At 43.4% G+C, this 20,675-nt stretch overlaps 1 protein-coding gene across 1 annotated transcript in view; it reads right to left on the reverse strand.

Annotated features, from left to right (window-relative positions):
- Positions 1-20,675, reverse strand: part of PIEZO2 (piezo type mechanosensitive ion channel component 2) — a 252,170-nt gene that overhangs the window by 128,812 nt on the left and 102,683 nt on the right. Inside the window, exon 4 of the mRNA XM_055559293.1 lies at positions 6,454-6,496. Within this exon, the coding sequence (XP_055415268.1) occupies positions 6,454-6,496 (43 nt within the window). The remainder of the gene's footprint in view (positions 1-6,453; positions 6,497-20,675) is intronic.

Here is a 20,675-nt window from a genome sequence, read left to right on the forward strand (position 1 = left end):
TCAGTCAGTATATCTCACCGGTCAGAGCAAAGAGTGGACATTTCAAACCTACCACTTCTTGCGAGGACCAGGTGAGACAACCTTCCCTCTGTGTGGGGCAGGCGGGTCAGGACGGCCACGGGAGGGTACCCCAGGCTGCTCCGCCTGTTCCCATCTGGTGATTACAATCCCTGGGCTGCTGGCTTGCTCACTGACCAGCGTTTTCACTTGCTCTCTGGATGACAGGACTCCAGGCCACTTCTCCATCCCCAGGAAGAGTGAGGTGGGCATCAACCTCAGTAGTGACCACAGGAAGGGTGTGGAAGGGGGACTTGGACATCAGAGCCTCTCAGAGGCAGAAGGGAGTCCATCATGGGTGAGGCAGTGGGTACAGGATGGTCTGGGGAGGGCAGGGTAAGAGATTAATACACCAGCCTCGGACGAGTGGGGTCCTGCCTGACCACAGCTTCCCGAGCCCCATTGGCACCAAGGGATGTGATCAACCGAGGTGCCATGATTGCTCCTGTTGTGTGATAAGACCTTCAGAGGTCCGCAAGGCTTAGTGAAGAGGAGGCACAGGCTTCACAAGACGAAAGACTTAATGCCACCTGGTCCTGCATAAAGAAGTCACTTAGTCCTCCGAATCCTCATTTACACACCACTGAGTGAATGAAACCACTAGACTCTGGAAGGTGTGTGACACCGTCACGTTTGCTACTTCCAAGATTTCGTGTACGTTTAGAAGTCTGTGTGGCTGTGAGCATGTAGAGATAAGTAGGGGAAAAAAAGAAGAGCCAGGAGGAACTGTTTCCACTTTGTTCACCGTGGGTGATGGGGTTTCTGAGGATTCTGATGGAAAACCCACACAGCTCCTCTGAAATCTGCCTCATACAAACTGTCGCTTCATGAAAGCAACGATGCTCGGTCGCGAGCTGAGGTGTTTACCTGGCTGGGCTGCGGGAAATAAATTTCACTGCAGTTACAGCTATAAAAGAGCTAATTTCAGGATCTCACGATGCAGAGCAAATGAGAAATCTGAACTGAGGCTTGGGAGTATCTGCTAGCATGATTCCCCAAAACATTCCATTCTACAGACTCAACATCCAGATTTTACCTCCGTATCAAACAGCGTGAACTTCCTATTATTCACGGTGCTGTCTGCACCAAGGTTCGAAAAAGCTTTCAGAGATCTATTACACAGTTCATTTGCTCATGTCATTAATGAAATATAAAACGTTCTGGCTTGGTACCTCACATTTTGTACAGAACAAGGTGCCAAGCTTACCACCTGGGAATTTGGGATTTCAGTTCATGAATGCACCATTCTCCACAGGACCTGATCTTTATCACTCATTCATTCAGAGACTGTTTATATTAAGTCCTAGGGACCTGACTTAGTGAAGTTGGAGATTACAAATCAGAAAATCTTTCCTTCCAGACATATTTTGAAGGAAAAAGGAGGAAGGATTACATCTTTTTTTTTTTTTCTAGAAGAAAAATAGATCTGTTCACCAAATACTTACTAAATGATGTCATTGTACTTGAATTAAAAAAAAGTTCTTTTCCAAGTTGGAAGTCAAAGTTAGGTAAAGCTCTCAACAGCCTAAGAAATGGATATCACCTACTTTTATTATACACACACAAACAATACACACACATATATACTCATGCACACACAGACACACACATGTGTGCATATATTAATCATAGCTTTTACTTTCCATTTCGAGTATAACCATGGTATTTCAGCCGATCAAAGAAAACAGCAAAATTGATCAGCTGCATGAGTAAAGTCCAATGAAATGGATTATATGATATCACAGGATATAAAAGTCTCAAACATAAGATCTAACTTTTCTTTCACTTGTATGGGAGTTAGTGACACATGTTATGGACTGAATGTTTTCGTTCTCTCAAAATTCACCTACTGAAATTCTAACCCCTCAATGAGATGGTATTAAAATATGAGGGTCTTTGGGAAGTGATCAGCTCATGAGTGTTGAGACCAGTGAATGGGACTAGTGCTCTCATAAAATGCTTGTTTCTGAAACATTTATTAAATGCCTATCACTGGACAACCCTTGGGCTGGCACTAGCAGGTGTAAAATGACAAGACATATATCTCAGCAGCAAGGGTCTAGAATGACGCACAGTAAGTCCACACAAGATCATGAACACACTTGGTGGCTTCGTGACAGGAGGTGTTGGAAGACAGAGGAGAGAGCCTGAGGATGGTGGCTGTGGACCTGGGGAGATTTGGGAGGAGGTGGGGTTGTTGGGTACCAGCAGCTGCCATGTCCTGAAGAAACCACAGGCAGGAAAGCGGGAAAATGATGAAACAGTTTACAGACATCTGCTAAGCTCCCGGACGCTGCTGCCACAGAATCAGGTCCTCACATGTCTCCCTCTATCTGATCTTTTAGTTTGCTCACCAGGACGTATCTCATGGCAATATTACTACAAGGGCAGGCTCATTCCCTAGGTCCCCTCCTTCCTCCCCATCACAGAATGTACAGCAGAGGACAACTTGGCTTTCTTTTTCTTGGAGAAAGCTTTGAGGTTTGGCTGACTTAGTCACTTTTTTTTTTTTAACATGTGACCACTTCGAAATACTGTTAGCAAACAGACTGACGGGCAAACTTTAAAGGACACAGCACTAAAAGGATCAATATCGCTCACAATGGCTCTAAAGGGCCAGACAGCTTCATTTAGGATATAATTGAAATTCCCTTGAAGAGAAAGACGGTGTTAAACTTGAGAAGAAATCAAGCAAGGCCATGTTTAACAGCACTGCATGACACAGTCTTTGCAACTGTCAATGCACAATAACCCCATCTATCAATATCTAGTCTGTATTTCAAGACACCTGATGCAAGGCAGAGACAACTCCTGCCCTTTCAGGAGAAAACATGTGACAACACAGGAAAACAAAGGGTGATGTTTTAAGATAATATCTAAAACTGGGTATGTGCACCAAACTTAGCCTACAGTTCAAAAATACAGCTTTCACTCAATATATCCCTTAATAATATTTTAATGTATACATCTTTTCAGAAGCATACCCATTTAGAGAGGCATTACGATATGCAAATTTTACTCCCTGACTTTCTTCAAAATATTCATAAAATAAGAACAGTTGATAAGACTTAAGACTAAAGACAATGTTCCCAGAGCTACAGGGATAGGAAATATAAACAACACAAAAGCAAAAAAAAGCTATAATTCAAGCATTCAGTGTGGCTGGATGTAGAAAGCCAGGCAGACCTTCTCTTGAACGCAGGTCAATGTGTGTGGCTACAGCTCTCTGGGTAGCTGCTTGGTTTTCTTTAGGTTTATTTACCTGTGAGATGGGGTCACAAAGTCTGGCCAGTAGCCAGTCCTGCCAACTTCCTGTTTTTTTTTAATAAAGTTTTATTGGGACAAAGCATGCTCATTGCCTTCTGCTACCACAGAAACTGTATGGCCTATGGAACCTGAAATGTGGCCTCTCCATCTTTAGAAAAATGTTTGCCAATCCTTGGTCTGTGGGGCTGCTGCACAGACTGAAAATGATGTGACACAGTCCTTGGTATATGGCAATTGTTTTCATTACATCATTATTCAAGTAGGCAAAAGGTTAAGGTCACACAAACTAGAAAGAAAATGTTTCAATTGCTGAATCCTGCAGATCAATGAATCCTTAGCCATCTTAGAAGAAGCTCTTGCTCTTAGAGTTCCACTCAGGAGATGGCAAAGAACCTCAACCTGAGCTCCACTCTATGGAAAAATGACTCAGGATTAACGCAGATTAGAAGGACACCAAGTTACCATTTCTCACCCATCAGGCTGGCAAAAAACCTCGAGTGTGACAGCACGTTATGTTGGTGAGGCTCTGGGGGAATAATTGCCGAAACTGCTGCCAAAATTTTAGGGGAACTTGGCAATGTTCATCAAAATTCCACAAAAATTTACTCTTTGATTGTACTCAGGAATCTATCCCTAGAATACCTGGCAAAAATATAGATGTGCACAAGTTTGTTCATTACAAGAGCCAAAGGCTGGAAAATGCCCAGATGGCCACCCTCAGGACAGATGGTGGATGCCAGGTCCAAAATCCTGGATGGTCTTGGTACCTCCTGCTGTGCTAGGACAGAAATGAGAAAAGACCAGGCAGCCATTGACAAAGGACAAGAAGTCACCATGAAGCTGTCCCCAACAGCCAAAGAGGAGTGATTTGAGTTTATGTGAATCAGAGGGTAGACTGACAAGGTAAACAAAGCCACAAACAGACACTCCAGACAAGACAGCGGTGCTGCAAGACAGAGGAGCTGGTTTCCTCAGAAGCTAGTGACAGGAAGAGAAACCCAATGAAGGTAGGAAAGACTCGGGGGACACAATCTCAATACAGAGGGGGAGATGTGGCAACAGAACAGAATCGGTGGTGACCATTTCGTGACATATAAAAATATCAAATCAATATGTCATACACCTAAAGCTAATATAATATTGTATGTTAATTATAACTCAGTAAAAATTTTTTTTACTTTTTAAAGTTGAAAAAAATTTAATAGTAAGTGTGGGCTTTACGAGCATGCTAATTCAACCAGTGTCTGTTAGATGACACTTTTGAGATGATCAGGAAGTGTATGCACTGATTAGTATTAGATGGTGCTAAGAACTGGCTGGTACTTGTATTCAGTACCAGTGTGGCATCATGATTCTGCAAGAGAACATCCATTTTTTCACAGACATACAGTACTGACTTAGGTAGGGATGATGACACAGTATCTGAGGTTCTCTTTACAATATTTCAGTCCCATCCAACCCTAAAAATGGACAAAGCAAGTATAGCAATGTCTTCCTGAAGCCAGGAGAAAAATAACTGAAGTTCAATTTGCTATCTTCTCTCCTTGACAAGACTTTGGGTCTTGAAAGACTTCTGTAAGTTTACAATAAACCTTGGTTTAGGGATAGAGTGAACAAACAAGCGGGCTTCCCTTGTGGCCCAGTGGTACCCGCCTGCCAATGCAAGAGACGTGGGTTTGATCCCTGGGTCAAGAAGATCCCCTGGAGAAGGGAATGGCTACCCACTCCAACATTCTTTCCTGGGAAATCCCATGGACAGAGGAGTCTGGCAGGCTATGGTCCATGGGGTTGCAAGGAGTCAGACACAACTTAAAGACTAAAACAAAAACAACAGCTTCTTTGGTTATCTTTGACATTTGTCGATACACAGAAGAAGAATCAAGAGAAAGATGCTTTGGGGAAGGTCTCACACACACGAAGCTGCATGTGATTTTCAGCCTGAAAGCTCGTCCACCAGATCTGCCCGCCCCAAACCAACTTCATCCAATAACCTCAAGGACCAACCACGAGAACTCATTAAGAGATCAACAGTGACGGTGCTGATGTCATTGACAAGCAGGCAGAGAAATAAACAGACTTTTGAGTCAATTACAAATGGTACCAGAAACGCCATCACAGTCAGCCTGGTGATGAGGTATCTGTTCTTACTCACTACTGGAGAAATAATGCATTTTAAGGTATTTTATTATTCTTTTCATATGCTCTAAGCACTCCATCAGCTTGATTGATACACATAAAGACACATTTTGAAAAATGAGTAATACTCTCCTGTTAAATGTAATGAAATAGTAGCACATTGTAAGCTGTACTCTCTAAAATTCAACTCTTGATTTCATGTGGTGTTTGGAAAGCTAGAGGGCTGTTGACATTCTAATCACTGAACACCATGGCTTTACCTCCTCAAGGCAGAGGATTTACATTTAATTTTTAAGCTAAACATTTTATTCAGAAGTCTTCTGAATGCAAAAATGCTATTATGCTGAGAAGAATTAGTCAAAAATCTACCTTTAGAGTAAAAAATTTTTAATTACTTTTCTGTCTCAATAGCTGTTCCGATGCTGCAAGTTCACTGTGAGATGTTAAATTGTCCGTATGGTGTCATTAGGGCTATACTGAGCCTACCTGCACATTTTCTGATGTTATCATGAGTCAACTTTTTTTCTTTTCAGGACATGCTGGTGCAGAAATGCTTTTAGCTAAGAGTGACATGATCTCAGCCTTTCACTTGGAGCAGATAAGATCAGATAATTTTAATAATCAGGAAGATATCAATATAAATATAAATTTCTCTGTACTAAACCTATAGAACTGAATATAACATATGACATCAGGAAGCAATAAGAAAGTCAACTCTCTTCTCTGCAATGCCCTAATTCTACAACTTATCTTTCACACTGGTTCATAGTAGAAGAAACATTTTCACATAAATTGCCCTATTTAATCATCAAATTCAATCTGTGTGCAGGCAAGGATGGTATAAATCAAAGGTTTACTTTACAAGGAAACCGAGGCTCAAAAAGGACAACTTACTCAAGGGCACAGTCACTGAAGTAGTGGTGGTGAGATCACCAATGGATAATCAGTGAACTGCTGGAATAAACAGGTCATGAGTAACCAAGCCCAGCTCACCTTTCGAAGCCGATTTGTCGGAAAGTCTTCTCCCACGTTGAGCCTGCAATGGGAGGAAGGGACACAATTAATGCACATCAAAGACTCAGTTCTGTCCAGATTTACACAGCCTGATAGAGATTTGCTTGTACTGATACATGTAAGTGGGGTGACTGTCTTCCCTCTCAGAGACCAGTCTGGGTGAGCACCCCCTGCCATGGACAACACCCACCCCTTCCACTGCTGATACGACTGCCCATTAATCATCCTCTCAAAGTCTACATGTGTCCTGAGCAGAAAAATGAGTAATACTCTCCTGTTAAAAATAATGAAATAGTAGCACATTATAAGCTGTACTCTCCAAAATTCAACTTTTAACTTCATGTGGCATTTGGAAAGCTGGAGGAGACTCTGATGTTCCAATTCACTGGCCATCATGCCTTTACCTCCTCAATATTGAAGCATGGGATTTATGTTTATTTTTAAAGCTAAACATTTTAATCAGAAGTCTCCTGAATGCAAAAGTGCTGTTTCCAATGACATGATCTGAAGGGTATCCAAGTCCCCAAAAGAAAAGCTGGGTATAAAAATGATTTTCTGTTCTTTTTTCATGTTTCTCCTTACACTATAAGCGTGACTATTTTCTGAGTACTTTATATAAAGAAAATGCTCATTTTAATCAAAGACCATGTTAATAAAAGTCTGCATTTATAAGAGTTCAGGGTTCTGCTAAAGAAAATCAACCCTGAATATTCTTTGGAAGGACTGATGCTGAAGCTGAAGCTCCAACACTTTGGTCACCTGATGCAAAAAGCCAACTCATTGGAAAATATCTTGATGCTGGGAAAGACTGAGGGCGAAGGAGAAGGGGATGACAGAGGATGAGATGGTTGGATGGCATCACTGACTCAATGGACATGAGTTTGAGCAAACTCTGGGAGGTGGTGAAGGACAGGGAAGCCCAGCGTGCTGCAGTCCATGGGGTCACAAAGAATCAGACACAAATTAGCAGCTGAAGAACAACAAGGGTTCTGCTCAGCCACACTTTCACATTTTCCCAGTGCATTGTCTGGGGGCAACAATAACTTGACTTTAGTAACTGTTTGAGTTATCACCTCTGCTCGCCTCCCAGACCTAAATCCATGAGCTGTGTCATGTACTAGTTGCTTTAATAATCACAGAAGATAATCACCACCTTTCCATACAATTTGGTCCTGCAAATAGGAAGTGGAATGTTCAGCACTGGGTCTCCAGAGGCAGCTAAGAAGTTACGCTGCTTCTTTTCCTCAAGTCTAAATAAACCAAGAGGGCATTTAGGTTTCTTTCTAGAGAACTCTCCCCCCAGCACTTTATTCTCAGGTGGCCACTCAGTGCCTCCCGGGCATTAGACAGGATGGTTTCCAAGCTAGTCTAAGTGGGCATGAATGTGGTATCTCACTAAGGGACTTGAGTTCATACTACTTTGTTATGATAGAGCATTTTCAATAACTGCTATAAATGATGCAGGATAAATTTGGAATCTGAACTATACACACCTGCATTCACACACAAATTTAAAGCAGATTCAGATTTATCTCCTCAGATGAAGTTACTCTTGCCCAACTGAATTCCAACAGACTTTGCTGAGTAGGAGGAAAGCCGTGGAATTTTCGTTAAGCAGTCCAGGAATTTCTCATGGCCTGGGGGAGTGGGCCCCATAAGAATGTCATGTGTCCTGTGAGTCACATGCTAGACAGTGGAGATTCCAGGCTCAGGAATTCTTGCCCTTGAGATGCTAGCCATTAAGATGCTGGTCAAAAATTATAACCTGAATCAGAAACCAAGCTGAATTTCAGGGGAGCTGGCAACAGCCCGGCCGAGACTCAGGTGGGAGAGATGAAGAAGCTTGTGCCAAGCGAGAAGCAGACAGTCTGTGCTGGACCCAGTGGGGAGGGTCGCGGTGGGAGCCAGGGTAGGGAGGCGTTCAGATGCTATTCTCCTTGACTTTCCTTGCTTTCATTGAGAAACAAGCCACCTTTAAAATTTTTCCACATTTCCATTTTTCCCCCTAGGTAGTCTCAGTGCATTCCTATATTGATTTTTTTAAAAATAGACTCAATTTATTATCAAAGTAAAATAAAAATAAGTGACTTTGCTCTATTGTACTATCAGGCTTTTAAAACATGGAAATTTAAGTAGGAAATAAGTTTCATATTTCTGAGAGAAATAAACTTATTCAAAAGGGTAGAATAAGGTAAAAGTTTTGGGGACAAGACTTCTAGTGCTCCTTAAAATAAACATTATTAACCCACTCAACCAAGCACAGTGGAGATGGGGGAGCACACTTTTCTACATCACTAGAAGTCAACTTAATTAGTAATTTGAGAATCCTACATACCGTAGACACTCATCATTGTCTGCTGGTGATCCCCTACTAATCACCTTAATATGTTAGGTATGGGACTGAATATATGAAAATATGGTTTTTGCCCTCAAATACCACATACTCCAGAGGTTTGGGCTTTTGTGTCTTTTGTGAGCACTTAGTCACGAGGGAACGAGAAACACACAATAAATGGAACAGACGTGTCCAGATCCTTTGGCACCAAGCATATTTTTGACAGCCCATTATTCAGTTGCTGGGGAATTCTTTTAAAGCCATTCCCCGTGTTTTACATGGTAAAGTAATATTATTCTCCTATGCCAGAAAAGTCCAACACGGAGAGAAAAGTAGGGAAAACAAAGTCGCTGGCAGACTGCCTGGATTCAACACTTTTAAAAATGAGATTTATAATATGGAGCAGTTTAGAACACGTTACCATCTTCAGGTGAAAGCAAAGGACAGCAAAAACAACAGGAAAGGAAAATACAGCAGAGATATGGATACAGTTCACAAGAGGGGGGTGTTCCTATCCAATTTAGATGAAGTAGTTAGAAATAATGCATTGCAGTTCTTCACTTGCAAAAACTGGTTACCAAAGGGGAAAGGTCAGAGGGGAGGGATGCATTAGAAGTTTGGGATGAACATTACACACTGCTGTATATAGAATAGACAACCAGCAAGGACCTGCTATATAGCACAGGGAACTCTGCTCAATATTCTGTAATAACCTGTTAGAGAAAAGAATCTGAAAGAGTATCTGCATATATGCCTATAACTGAATCACTTTCCTGTGTACTTGAAACTAACACAACACTGTAAATCAACTATAACTCAATTTTTAAAAACCCAACAGGTTACACTCACACCTCATTAGGTGCCGACTTCATACACATTAGTTCATTTAATCCGTGAGGTCAGTACTACTAACTCCCTGCTTTCAGGTGATCAGCTGAGGGGGGCAGACCCCAGATCCAGCACCGTATTTAGCTCCCTCCCTCACTGCTCTGTCCTGCATGGGGTTCTGTCCTCGTCTCTCCTTCCTTCTTCCTTTTCCTCTCCTTTTTGTCCTTCCTATCATTTGTCTCTTGCCACAATCTGGCTACAATGTGAGATTCCAAATGTTTTATTTTTAGCTCCATAAAGTTTTGTGTGTCTGGTTATTAACTTGAGAAGCATGAAGTGTCTACAGCAGACGTTCTGCAGCATCCAGCCCTCCTCCGTCAGCGGGACCAGTGAGCTACTCCTGCGGGAATTTTGTTAGACACGCAGGACTCCCCGCAAGAGCTCAGTCCACACAAAAAGACCGAGACTCGTGGAGTAGGGCTGCTTGTTCTTTATTTTGTCTGATTTTTCTGCAGTAGTGGTTGAAAACTGAAGGACTTTGCCTGCTGCTTGAAACCAGACAGCTGAGTTCTCCCAGCCCTGCCTCTGGTCTGTATTTTTTTTTTTTAAACAAATTACCCTGGGGTCTTTACAACACTAGGGGGTTTTCCACAGCTCCCATTCAGTTTGTAATTTCATTTTTTCATAAACGTTATTCAAAAGTGTAAAAATTTCTATCTTTATGTTGTAGATTAGTTACTCACTTTGTTATGTTTCCTCACTGATTACTTTTATCAATCATTTAAAATCAACTTGTTGCTCAATCTCTAACACAAAAAATGTAACTTGGTTTTTCCTATAAGTTTCAAAATGCAATTAGAAAACTGGTGGTCAAACAAGGCACCGATTTTCTCCTAATTGAATAGTCCTACACTAAGTATGTCCCAGACGTTAACAGCCGCTTGAACTTGGACGTGCACCTCTGCTTTTTTCAAAATAATTAGCAGAAAAGGACTAATAATTCATGGAAGTGGTAGATTTTTTGCCAGCATATTCCTATAAAAATGGAAGCATTTTCATATATCATAAGAACTGCCAGACAGCTGAACATGGGACCTGGCACAGAAATTGGTGACAAAACACTCAAATACCAGGAAATTATATCACTTATGAGTTTTCTTCATTGACATTATTTTTAACTCTTTAAAGGAAAAGTTTTCCCTATCCAATCAAAGAATCAAGATTCTACCACACATTGAATGCTGGACAGGATGTGTTCTAAGAGGAAAATAGAATCTTCTCAGTTGATTAGGAGTGACATTTTACTCTGCAAGTGTGAAGAGGTTCTTGTGTTGAATTGTGCCTGAGCTCCATCAAACCACAGAAATGGATGCTGTGACGGGTGGTGTGTACACACATGATGCACTTTTCACAGACAAGGAGCAACTTCAGCTTTTTGGGTGAAATGGTGAGGTCTGCAAAATTTTCTGAGTCCTAATTTCCAGAAGATATTTATCATTAGGGGATTAAAAGTAACTGTAAAAGATAAGGATAAGGAAAAAAATTCTTTACCACCCCTTAATTAACACTTTTTAAAAATATTAAATGACCTATACAGGTATAGTTTTTAAAGCATCATTTTTGCCTTTACCTAATACTCTTGTTTTGTAATGTCCATTACTCCCTGCTCTGACCTTTAATATCTATATGACACTGCTTTAGTCATGTAATAATAATGAAACTCTTTCCATGTCAATAAATATGGGCCCATGATCAATTTAATGTACATAGTGTTACATAATTTAATAAACTGTAAATTCCTTATCAATTTCTGGTGCTATATAAATTATACCTACATTTTTGCTGTTACATATAACAATGTTTTGAACACCTCTTACATATATCTTTGAACATCTATTCAGTTATTTAAGATAAATTTCTCAAAGTAGACCTATTGCACTGTGATGTATCACATGTAAAATTTTGGTTAACACTATAAAAGTTTTTACCCTCAAATTTTATTCAAATATATATACTTGACTGAATTGTTTTATGGATCTTTTTATCTCTAATAAGACATTTTCTTTGAATTTATATTTTCAGAAATAAGAACGAATTAAACAAACATTCTTAGGTTTGTACACAATGTCAGTATTTTCTTTTGTGAACTTTCTTTTGCTGAGTTCGCTGCGCAGCCTCAGGGATGGGGTCTCAGGCCTGCGCAGTCCAGGGTCACATGCAGGGGAGGCAGGTTGCACACTCCCAGGTGTCTCATCTGGGCATCCCCATCAGGCCTCACTTCCGCTTCCCAGGAATTATCTGATCCACCCTTTAACACTCTCAGAAGTCAGGATCTTCTTTTCTGTTCTGCTTTTGGGCTTCCCAGATGGTGCTAGTGGTCAAGAACTCACCTGCCAACGCAGGATAGATCCCTGGATGGGGAAGATACCCTGGAGAAGGAAATGGTAACCCACTGCAGTATTCTTGACTGGAGAATCCCATGGACAGAGGAGCCTGGCGAGCTACGGTCCATAGGGTTGCACAGAGTTGAACACGACTGAAACCCCTTAGCCATGCATGCACTTCTTTAGACAGACTCTTCTGAAGTGCAAGTTCTTGGCCCCAAAAGACATCCATGGAGAGCCCTGTTCTCTGCCCAGAACCCTAAGTTTGTTCAGATGAGGAGACTCATGGGGAGTTTCAGGCCTCAGATGGGTTGAGGGTGCGGGGGATGGGGGAGTCCTCTCTCTCCCCGCAGGCTCACAGAGAGGCTGATGTAACAGTCCTGGGATAGCCAAGCGTCTTCTCCAAAATCATGCTCCTTACTGATAAATATTGCTGACATTACAGGCACATATAAGAATGTCTGACTAATCTCCTGGCACAGAGCACAATCCCTGAGCTTGAAATGTGAAGCAGCTGAAAAGCCATCAGTCAGCTTTTAAAGATGCAGCAAGTACCCGCCTTTGAAAAAGTCTCTCCATACTGTGCTTTCAAACACGAAGTGTCTGGTGGCACCTGACGCAAAGGCTGAAGCATTCTTGGACTCACAACAGAAGCCCCCTCTCTGTGCTTTTCCAGGAATCCAGATGGACACTGTTCATGGCAGACAGAAGCTTGTCTGGGCGCTGATAACTCTAGCAGGCGGGCTCCTTCACTTTATTGTGTCCTCTCTCTGCTTTTGGTCAAAGTAAGACATAAAAACTGCATTTCTAGGGGAATAAAACATTTATGATGAGGGCGGGCAACCCAAAGAACTCAGACATGGGTAATGTATATAGTCTGGGGGATTCAGACCTTTAGGAGTCCCTCCTTGATTGCCATGCCCTCCCTTCCCGTGGAGGCAGGGTCCCTAATGCAGTCCCTTGGAAGTGACCTCCCAGGGGAGGAAGTGGGGCCCCAGGCGGATGGTTAGGAAAGGAGACAGGATACCCCCCGCCACCTGCCCAGGCCTTGGGCTTTGAAATAAACACCAGTGTTTCCTTCGACAGACAGGCAGAGGAAGGCTAGGACGGGAAGTGGAATGTCTACAAAGCAGAGGAGGGTGGTGAGCTCTGCTTGGGAGTGCAGGCTGACAAAGGGAAGTCCTGAGCGTGGCCACAGACTGCTCCTGAGGGGAAGAGAAGCAGGCGATGGGCTGCTGGCAGGGCATGTGCACCGTTCCTGTCTTGACGTCTCAGGAATGAGGTACACATGCCCACCGGGTCCCTGAGTCCCCAGTTCTCTGCCTCACATGTGATCCTCACTCCCCTTCACAGGAGAAGAAGCCAGAGTTTTAGATTTTCAATCCCGCATCCTTACAACACTATACATAAACAATGAAAGGGCTTCCCTGGTGGCTCAGACAGTAAAGAACCCGCCTGCAATGCAGGACACTAGGGTTTGATCCCTGGGTTAGGGAGATTCCCCTGGAGAAGGAAATGGCAACCCACTCCAGTATTCTTGCCTGGAGAATCCCATGGACAGAGGAGCCTGGTGGGCTACAGTCCATGGGGTCATAAAAAGTCAGACACGACTGAGCACTCACAGTTCCACTTCACTTTCAAACAATGAAAAGGGGGTGTTGCAAATGAAAAAAATGTGATGAACTCGGAGCAGGTGGTTCAGCCAGCACAGCCCCCGGTCTGAACCCGGTTACATCCGGGTCCACGGAGCTGGCTTGACAAGAGCCGAGAGATCCTGGTGATTCTTACTTAGCGACCCGAAGAGATCCGGGGCCACCATCCTACGAGCTGCCTCACTTCACAGGCCAGAACATCTCTTCCCGGTTGTGGTTCAAAGTGCAGGAACATTTGGAAAGAGCTGTAAAACCTTTGAGGGTTTCCCAGGTGGTGCTAGCTGTAAAAAGCCAATGCAGGAGACGTAAGAGACGCGGGTTCGATCCCTGGGTTGGGAAGATCCCCTGGAGAAGGGCATGGCAACCTACAGTATTCTTGCCTGGAGAGTCCCATGGACAGAGAAGCCTGGTGGGCTACAATCCATGGGGTCGCAAAGAATCGGACATGACTGAGCAACTTTGCAAGCACATGAAACATTTGGGCATGTCTGGCCCCTTCCTATCTGTGAGAAACTTACAGCACTTCACCTTCATCCCTGCTTAATGATTTAATTCGGATGCATTAACAGAGAGAGGGAAAAAAAGAGTCCTGGTTTGTCTTTGTGCTGGCTCAAGATTTACAGAACTTTCGGAGGCTTTGGCTGACTGCAGCCTCCCAGCTGCTGCTGAAAAGGTCTTTGTGTAAACACCCCCGGCAGTAACCACAGCTGCAGCGCACGGCAGAGCCACAGAAAAAACCCCTGTTTATGTGACGAGCTGGAGTGTCTTGCCTCAGCGCCCTGCTGAGATACGGGCTCCGTAGAAGAAACCAGGTGATGGGGATGCTCCTAAGTGATGCTGATGCCCTGGTCTGTGTGATGGGGACCCATCATTATCCTGTGTTTACGGAGTCCAGAGTGGTGCAGAGTCACCCCAGGGGCAAAGGCATCCTGGATGGTCTTGACAGGATTCCAATGCCTTTTCCTGGACCTTCAAGGAAGGCTGGAGAGTCTGAACAAAAAAGAAACAGCTCTTCCTGACTGCTCGCTGTGAACCATAATTTTGCATTTCCGAAGTTTCACATTTGGGAGCCATTTCAAACGAGGCACAAGCAGGAAACTGGGCTCATACACTCGCATCTCACCTTTGAGGGTCTGGGGAAAAGAGGGTCCAAGGTGGGCTGGGAGAGGGAAGGGCTCTCACCCCACTTTTGGCCCCATTTACAACCAGCCCTCATAGGAGAGGCTGCTGTTCCCGCCCACAGATTATTTTATTTTATTGAAGTATATTTGATTTACAATATCGTGTTAGCTTCAGGCATAGAGCAGAGTGACTCAGTAATACATATATACATATTCTTTCTCAGATTCTTTTCCCTTATGTTGTTGTTGCTGTTGTTCAGTTGCTAAGTTGTGTCCATGTCTGACTCTTTGCAAACCCATGGACTGCAGCACGCCAAGCGTCTCTGTCCTCCACTATCTCTGGAAGTTTGCTCAAATTCGTGTTCATTGAGTCAGTGATGCTATCTAACCATCTCATCCTCTGCTGCCCCCTTCTCCTTTTGCCTTCAATCTTTCCCAGCATCAGGGTCTTTTCCAGTGAGTTGGCTCTTCACGTCAGATGGCCAAAGTTGCTTCAGCTTCAGCAACAGTCCTTCCAGTGCATGTTCAGAGTTGATTTCCTTTAGGATTGACTGCTTTGATCTCCTTGCAGTCCATGTGGCTACCCCTTGGCAAACCCTACGATATCTCCTTAAACAAAGAACTAGCAAGATGATAGACATATTTATACCTTTTAATATTTACAACTAAAAATGTCTTCCAAAATCCCATTAATTTACAACTTGAAACTTATGAAATTGATATAGTTGACTGCTTTTGTTTATAAAAGCCATTTCATAGGATGCGTCCCTGGTGACTCAGATGGTGAAGAATCTGCCGTTAATGCAGGAGACCTGGGTTTGATCCATGGGTCAGGAAGATCCCCTGGAGAAGGGTATGGCTACCCATTCCACTATACTATTCCACTATTCTCCGGGATTCTATCCAGAGAATCCCATGGACAGAAGAGCCTGGTGGGCTACAGTCCATGGGGTCACAAAGAGTCAGACAGGACTGAAGACTAAGCACATAGGACTCAACATACCAGAAGCAGATTTTTTAAAGAACCTTAGTAACTGCACTTCATTACTTTACTGAGCATGCGGAAAGTGTGGAAGGAGTAGCTGCTGCAGCTGAGCACATTGCAGGCCCTGAGTAAAAGCCTGGGAGCAGAGCGTCCATGGTCTGTGCCCACCTGCAGTATATAGTCTAGGGCTGAAGAGAAGCAACAAGGACAGCAATGTGATTAAAAATTATAGCAAAGTTTTAAGAAGTAAAAGAAAGGAGAAGAATATTTCGAACTAAGAGGTTGGGGGGGTCACCTGGAGTCACAGTCGACTGTCCACGCAAAGCTCTCAGCCCACACTAGCCTGGGAGCAGATGCCACGTCCCAGGACTCACAACTTTCCTAACACTTTGGAGGGTTGGTAGTATGTCCTAATGGGAAGTGATTCACTTAACACAGCATCTTAGAAACCCCCTCTTCCTCACATTAGCCAAGGCTCAGGTCCTTGGAGAGGCCCCAGTCACTGAGCAGAAGAAGCAGGGTTCTGTGCCGTGACTCAGTGCTGGGGGCTGGTGCTGGCCCTTTAGCAGCTTCCGGGAGGAGGGAAAAATGATGCTCGCTCTCCTGCAGCAGGAAGGCCTCACCTCACTTTCTGTCTGAGCAGTTTTAGGATCTGCTGCTGCTGCTGCTGCTAAGTCGCTTCAGTCGTGTCCGACTCTGTGCAACCCCATAGACAGCAGCCCACCAGGCTCCACCGTCCCTGGGATTCTCCAGGCAAGAACACTGGAGTGGGTTGCCATTTCCTTCTCCAATGCATGAAAGTGAAAAGTGAAAGTGAAGTCGCTCAGTCGTGTCTGACTCTTTGCGACCCCATGGACTGCAGCCTACCAGGCTCCTCCATCCATGGGAGTTTCCGGGCAAGAGTACTGGAGTGGGTTGCCGTTGCCTTCTCCGGTTTTAGGATCAGGCTTCCGCAATTGCAATGCCTCTATTCTTTTTTTTTTTTTTTTAAGAAAGTCATGCAAACTTTACAGCTCATAAACCTTCATTGGATTTATAAAGGTGGAGCTGGCTTTGGAATGTCTCCTGGAGCTTGTTCTCATGAAACTGCTTTTTAGCACACTCCTCAAAAGAGAAAGAAAGGATCCTAGAAGGGAGGTTCAGAAGTGTTCAGACTGAAACGCGCCCTCAGTGCAGTGCTGCTGTTGTCAAAACCCTGGCCTTCGTTGTCTCCTCCTTTCTGCTGATGTGTGGGCTGGCTAACTTTCCTGGCTGGGGGAAGTTCAAGGTCTGGCATCAAAACTGCAAGATTTCTGCCAAGACTAAAATACCTGGGGCTCAAATTTCAGCCCCTGAACTTAGGAAGGAAGCTGTCCGATGTCATCACTTCAGGCCAGTGATCAGCAACTTGACCCACAGAACATACCTGTGCTGGAGATAAGAGAAGCCAAACGCTGCAGCCGGGTCCCACCAGGCTCTGCTCAAAGGGTTATGTGCACACAAGTCAACAGAGCTCCCGTCCGTGGGGAACCTGCCCCAGCAGCCCCCTGCCCAGCAAGGCCTCCTCTCCAGCATTGCACGCTACCCCAGCCCTGCCTCGTAAACCTCCCCCTCCCCGACCCTGGGACTGCCTTCTCCTCTACATCCTGGAGACCTGGGCTGCTTTTAAGCTTGTTTAAAGATCCATTGTAGCCTACTCTGCTTTCTTTACAATGAGAACTCCTAAAGCAGACTATCCAGCTTACTGTCAGCAAGAGAAGTGGATGTTTAGTTTATGAAAAGCAAACTAGTTGCTAGAAAATGACACGTAACAACCAGGAGATGGCACGGGATTAAACACATCTCCTCGAAGTAGGTGAGTGGAGCCACCTATGCCAGGGGCTCTCAGGTGGGTAAATCAGAGGGACGCCCCGACATGTGAAGTACCTGAGGGGTCTTGGGGTTCTTCGCTAACACACACAAGAAGGCATAATGGACTCTTCTCTGGTTTTGAGTTTGGCTTCTGGACAGAGGCATTCTGGCCTTTCAGAAGTGCACTCCCCCACCAGCTGTGCAAAGACAGCACCTTCCTGTTCTGAGCCTGTGAGCTTTCTGTCAGGAGAAAGGGGCCAGAGCCACCCCACGCCGAGGCTGGGAGGGGACAGGTGACCGAGAATTCTGGCAGATTTTGGCTAAAGTGTTTAGTTGCTCAGTTGTGTCTGATTCTTTGCGACCTCATGGACTGTAGCCTGCCTGGCTCCTCTGCCCATGGGATTCTCCAGGCAAGAATACTGGAGTGGGTTGTCATTTCTTTCTCCAGGGGATCTTTCCAACCCAAGGATCAAACCCGCATCTCCTGCATTGCAGGCAGATTCTTTACCATCTGAGCCACCAACTTAATCTGAAAAATAGCACTTAAAGATCTCATTTTATATTTTTATATTCATTTCATATTCAATTCCACTTTATAATTGACCAAGACAGGAAGCAGGGCATCACTGGAGTAATAGAAAGAGCAAACCTGGGGTTGGAAGACTCATAGACTATGAACTTGTAAACTTGACCCTTGGCCTCAGCTTTCTCATCTGTAAAATGGGTTTAATAATACCTGCCTCATGTGGTTCTTAGCATTAAATTGAAATAATACTGGGACGCATGCTTTGCAAAGAGCCCAGTACTACAAAAAGCTAACATATTAGGCATCTAATAGATATTAATAGCAGCGAGGTCTGACCACAGGCAAACACCCATTTTAAGCTCTGACTTGTGCCAAAAATCCAGGGCCAGACAGAGGAAGGAAAGGCCCATAAATCAAACAGTCCCCTTAAGAAGCATCCTTAGGAAGTCAGCAAAGACTTGAACATTTTTAGCTTCCAGTTAAATGAGCACTGAACAACTCCAGAAGACTGCTAGAAATCAATTATTTAGACTTGAATAAAATACATTGTTCTAACAGACAATAATGAACTTATTGAAAGATTCCTCTTAACCAGAAAAGAGGATACTCAGTGCATTTTAAAAATGAATTAATAAGTGAATTCATTTTATAAGTTAAGGTGATTTTCTAGAAGGAAATTTCCATCAAAAGAGACAGCTAGGTAATGGTTATTCACATTTCAAAAGCAGGCTTACATTATTTTAAAAAACTTTTAAAATTGAAGTATATTTAACTTCCAAGGTTGTGTTAGTTTTAAGTGTACACCAAAGTTACACACATATGTGTATATTCTTTTTCAGATTCGTTTCCATTATACGTTATCACAAGATGTTGAATAGAGTTCCCTGTGCTATACAGTAGGTCCTTGTTTAGCTATTTTATATACAGTAGTCTCTATATGTTAATCCCAACCTTCTAATTTATCCCCCACCCTTTTTCCCCTGGTAACCATAAATTTGTTTTCTGTGTCTGTGAGTCTATTTTTATTTCATAAATAAGTTCATTTTATCATTTTTTTTAGATTCCACATACAAGTGATATCATATATTTGTCTTTGTCAACATAGTTTCAAGAGAAGACTCTATAAAAAGTGAGAGATTTAGCAAATAATTATAGGCTGCAGCAAAACTTTAATTCCCATGGATGCCTGTGCATTTTGCCCTTAGAAAAGCTGAGATGGACAGTGACAACCCAAGAAGAACGTACATCACACACCACAAACGCGACAGCCGTCTAACAGGAAGGGTGACCGTAGGCAGGACTCTGTTTCGGACGCTAAGGGTGCTTCTGCACAGGCCTGGGAGATGTGTGCGTGTCAGATGACTCCCAGCTGGACCCCAGGCCACAGTTGTCCTCTTCAGAGACACAGCCTCCAGGGGTTGTTGGCCAGCTTTTCCAACAGGGAGGACCCCCGGAGGGGGCTACAATGCAAACCTATTCACCACCACATTGAATGTAGATGATCTCAAGATTGCAAGGGGTACACTTAACACCTTTGAGATACAGGCAGTGTTTTAGCTGTATTGCTAATCTCTGCACTTTTAACATGATTCCAACATATACTAAAAATTAAAATATACATAGAAGTGTTTACAGAATCTCTACAGTATTGAGAATCACTGTAATAATGGTCATGCACACACAAATGAGCTACTCTGATATTCTGACTGATAACTCTTCATTTATCACAGAGATGAGTTATTATTAATTTTGTTAAATTATAACACCAAGAGATGTATCCTCAAGAAAACCTGTGATGTATGCTTTTTGATTAATGCAATCTTTGAATACCAGCAAATGTCAGATAATCCTAGTAAAAGCTGATCTGGTCCTCCAGTTGTGGTATTGATGATGTTTTGTATCTATTTTTTTTAATTTTAATTGGAGGCTAATTACTTTACAACATTGTGGTGGGTTTTGCCATACAATCACATGAATCAGCCATGGGTGTACATGTGTTCCCCATCCTGAACCCCCCTCCCACCTCCCTCCCCATCTCATCCCTCAGGGTCATCCCAGTGCACCAGCCCTCAGCACCCTGTCTAATGCATGGTATCGATGATGTTTTAAGATTGAAACATTTTTTTTGTCTTCTTGATTGGAATGGGTTCCAAGAGTGTGTTCATTGGAGAGGGTGAGAAATGGTAGGAGTTAGTATGGTACAGACCAGAAATACTCAAGAGTGGGGTGCAGACTGTGTATCTCCCAAAGAGGGAAATAACCCTCTTTGGGATCAGCTATAAGAGACTGGTTGATTCTTTATCCAAACTCTCACGTCATTTCCCAGTAATAATTCACAAGATGTGATCCTCTCTGACAACTTTCACTTATGGAGAATCTGACTCTACATCTTCTTTTATAACGTGTATGTGTGTGCACAAGCGTGTGTTCACATGTGTGTTACAGAACTACAAAGCATGCAAATACACCAAGTGGTATGTCTTGGATAGACACGTGCAGATGTTTGGCTCCCTCCATGATGGGATCTGAGGGTGTTACAG

The sequence above is a fragment of the Bubalus kerabau genome, chromosome 21, assembly GCF_029407905.1.
Source record: "Bubalus kerabau isolate K-KA32 ecotype Philippines breed swamp buffalo chromosome 21, PCC_UOA_SB_1v2, whole genome shotgun sequence".
Lineage (NCBI taxonomy): Eukaryota > Metazoa > Chordata > Mammalia > Artiodactyla > Bovidae > Bubalus > Bubalus kerabau.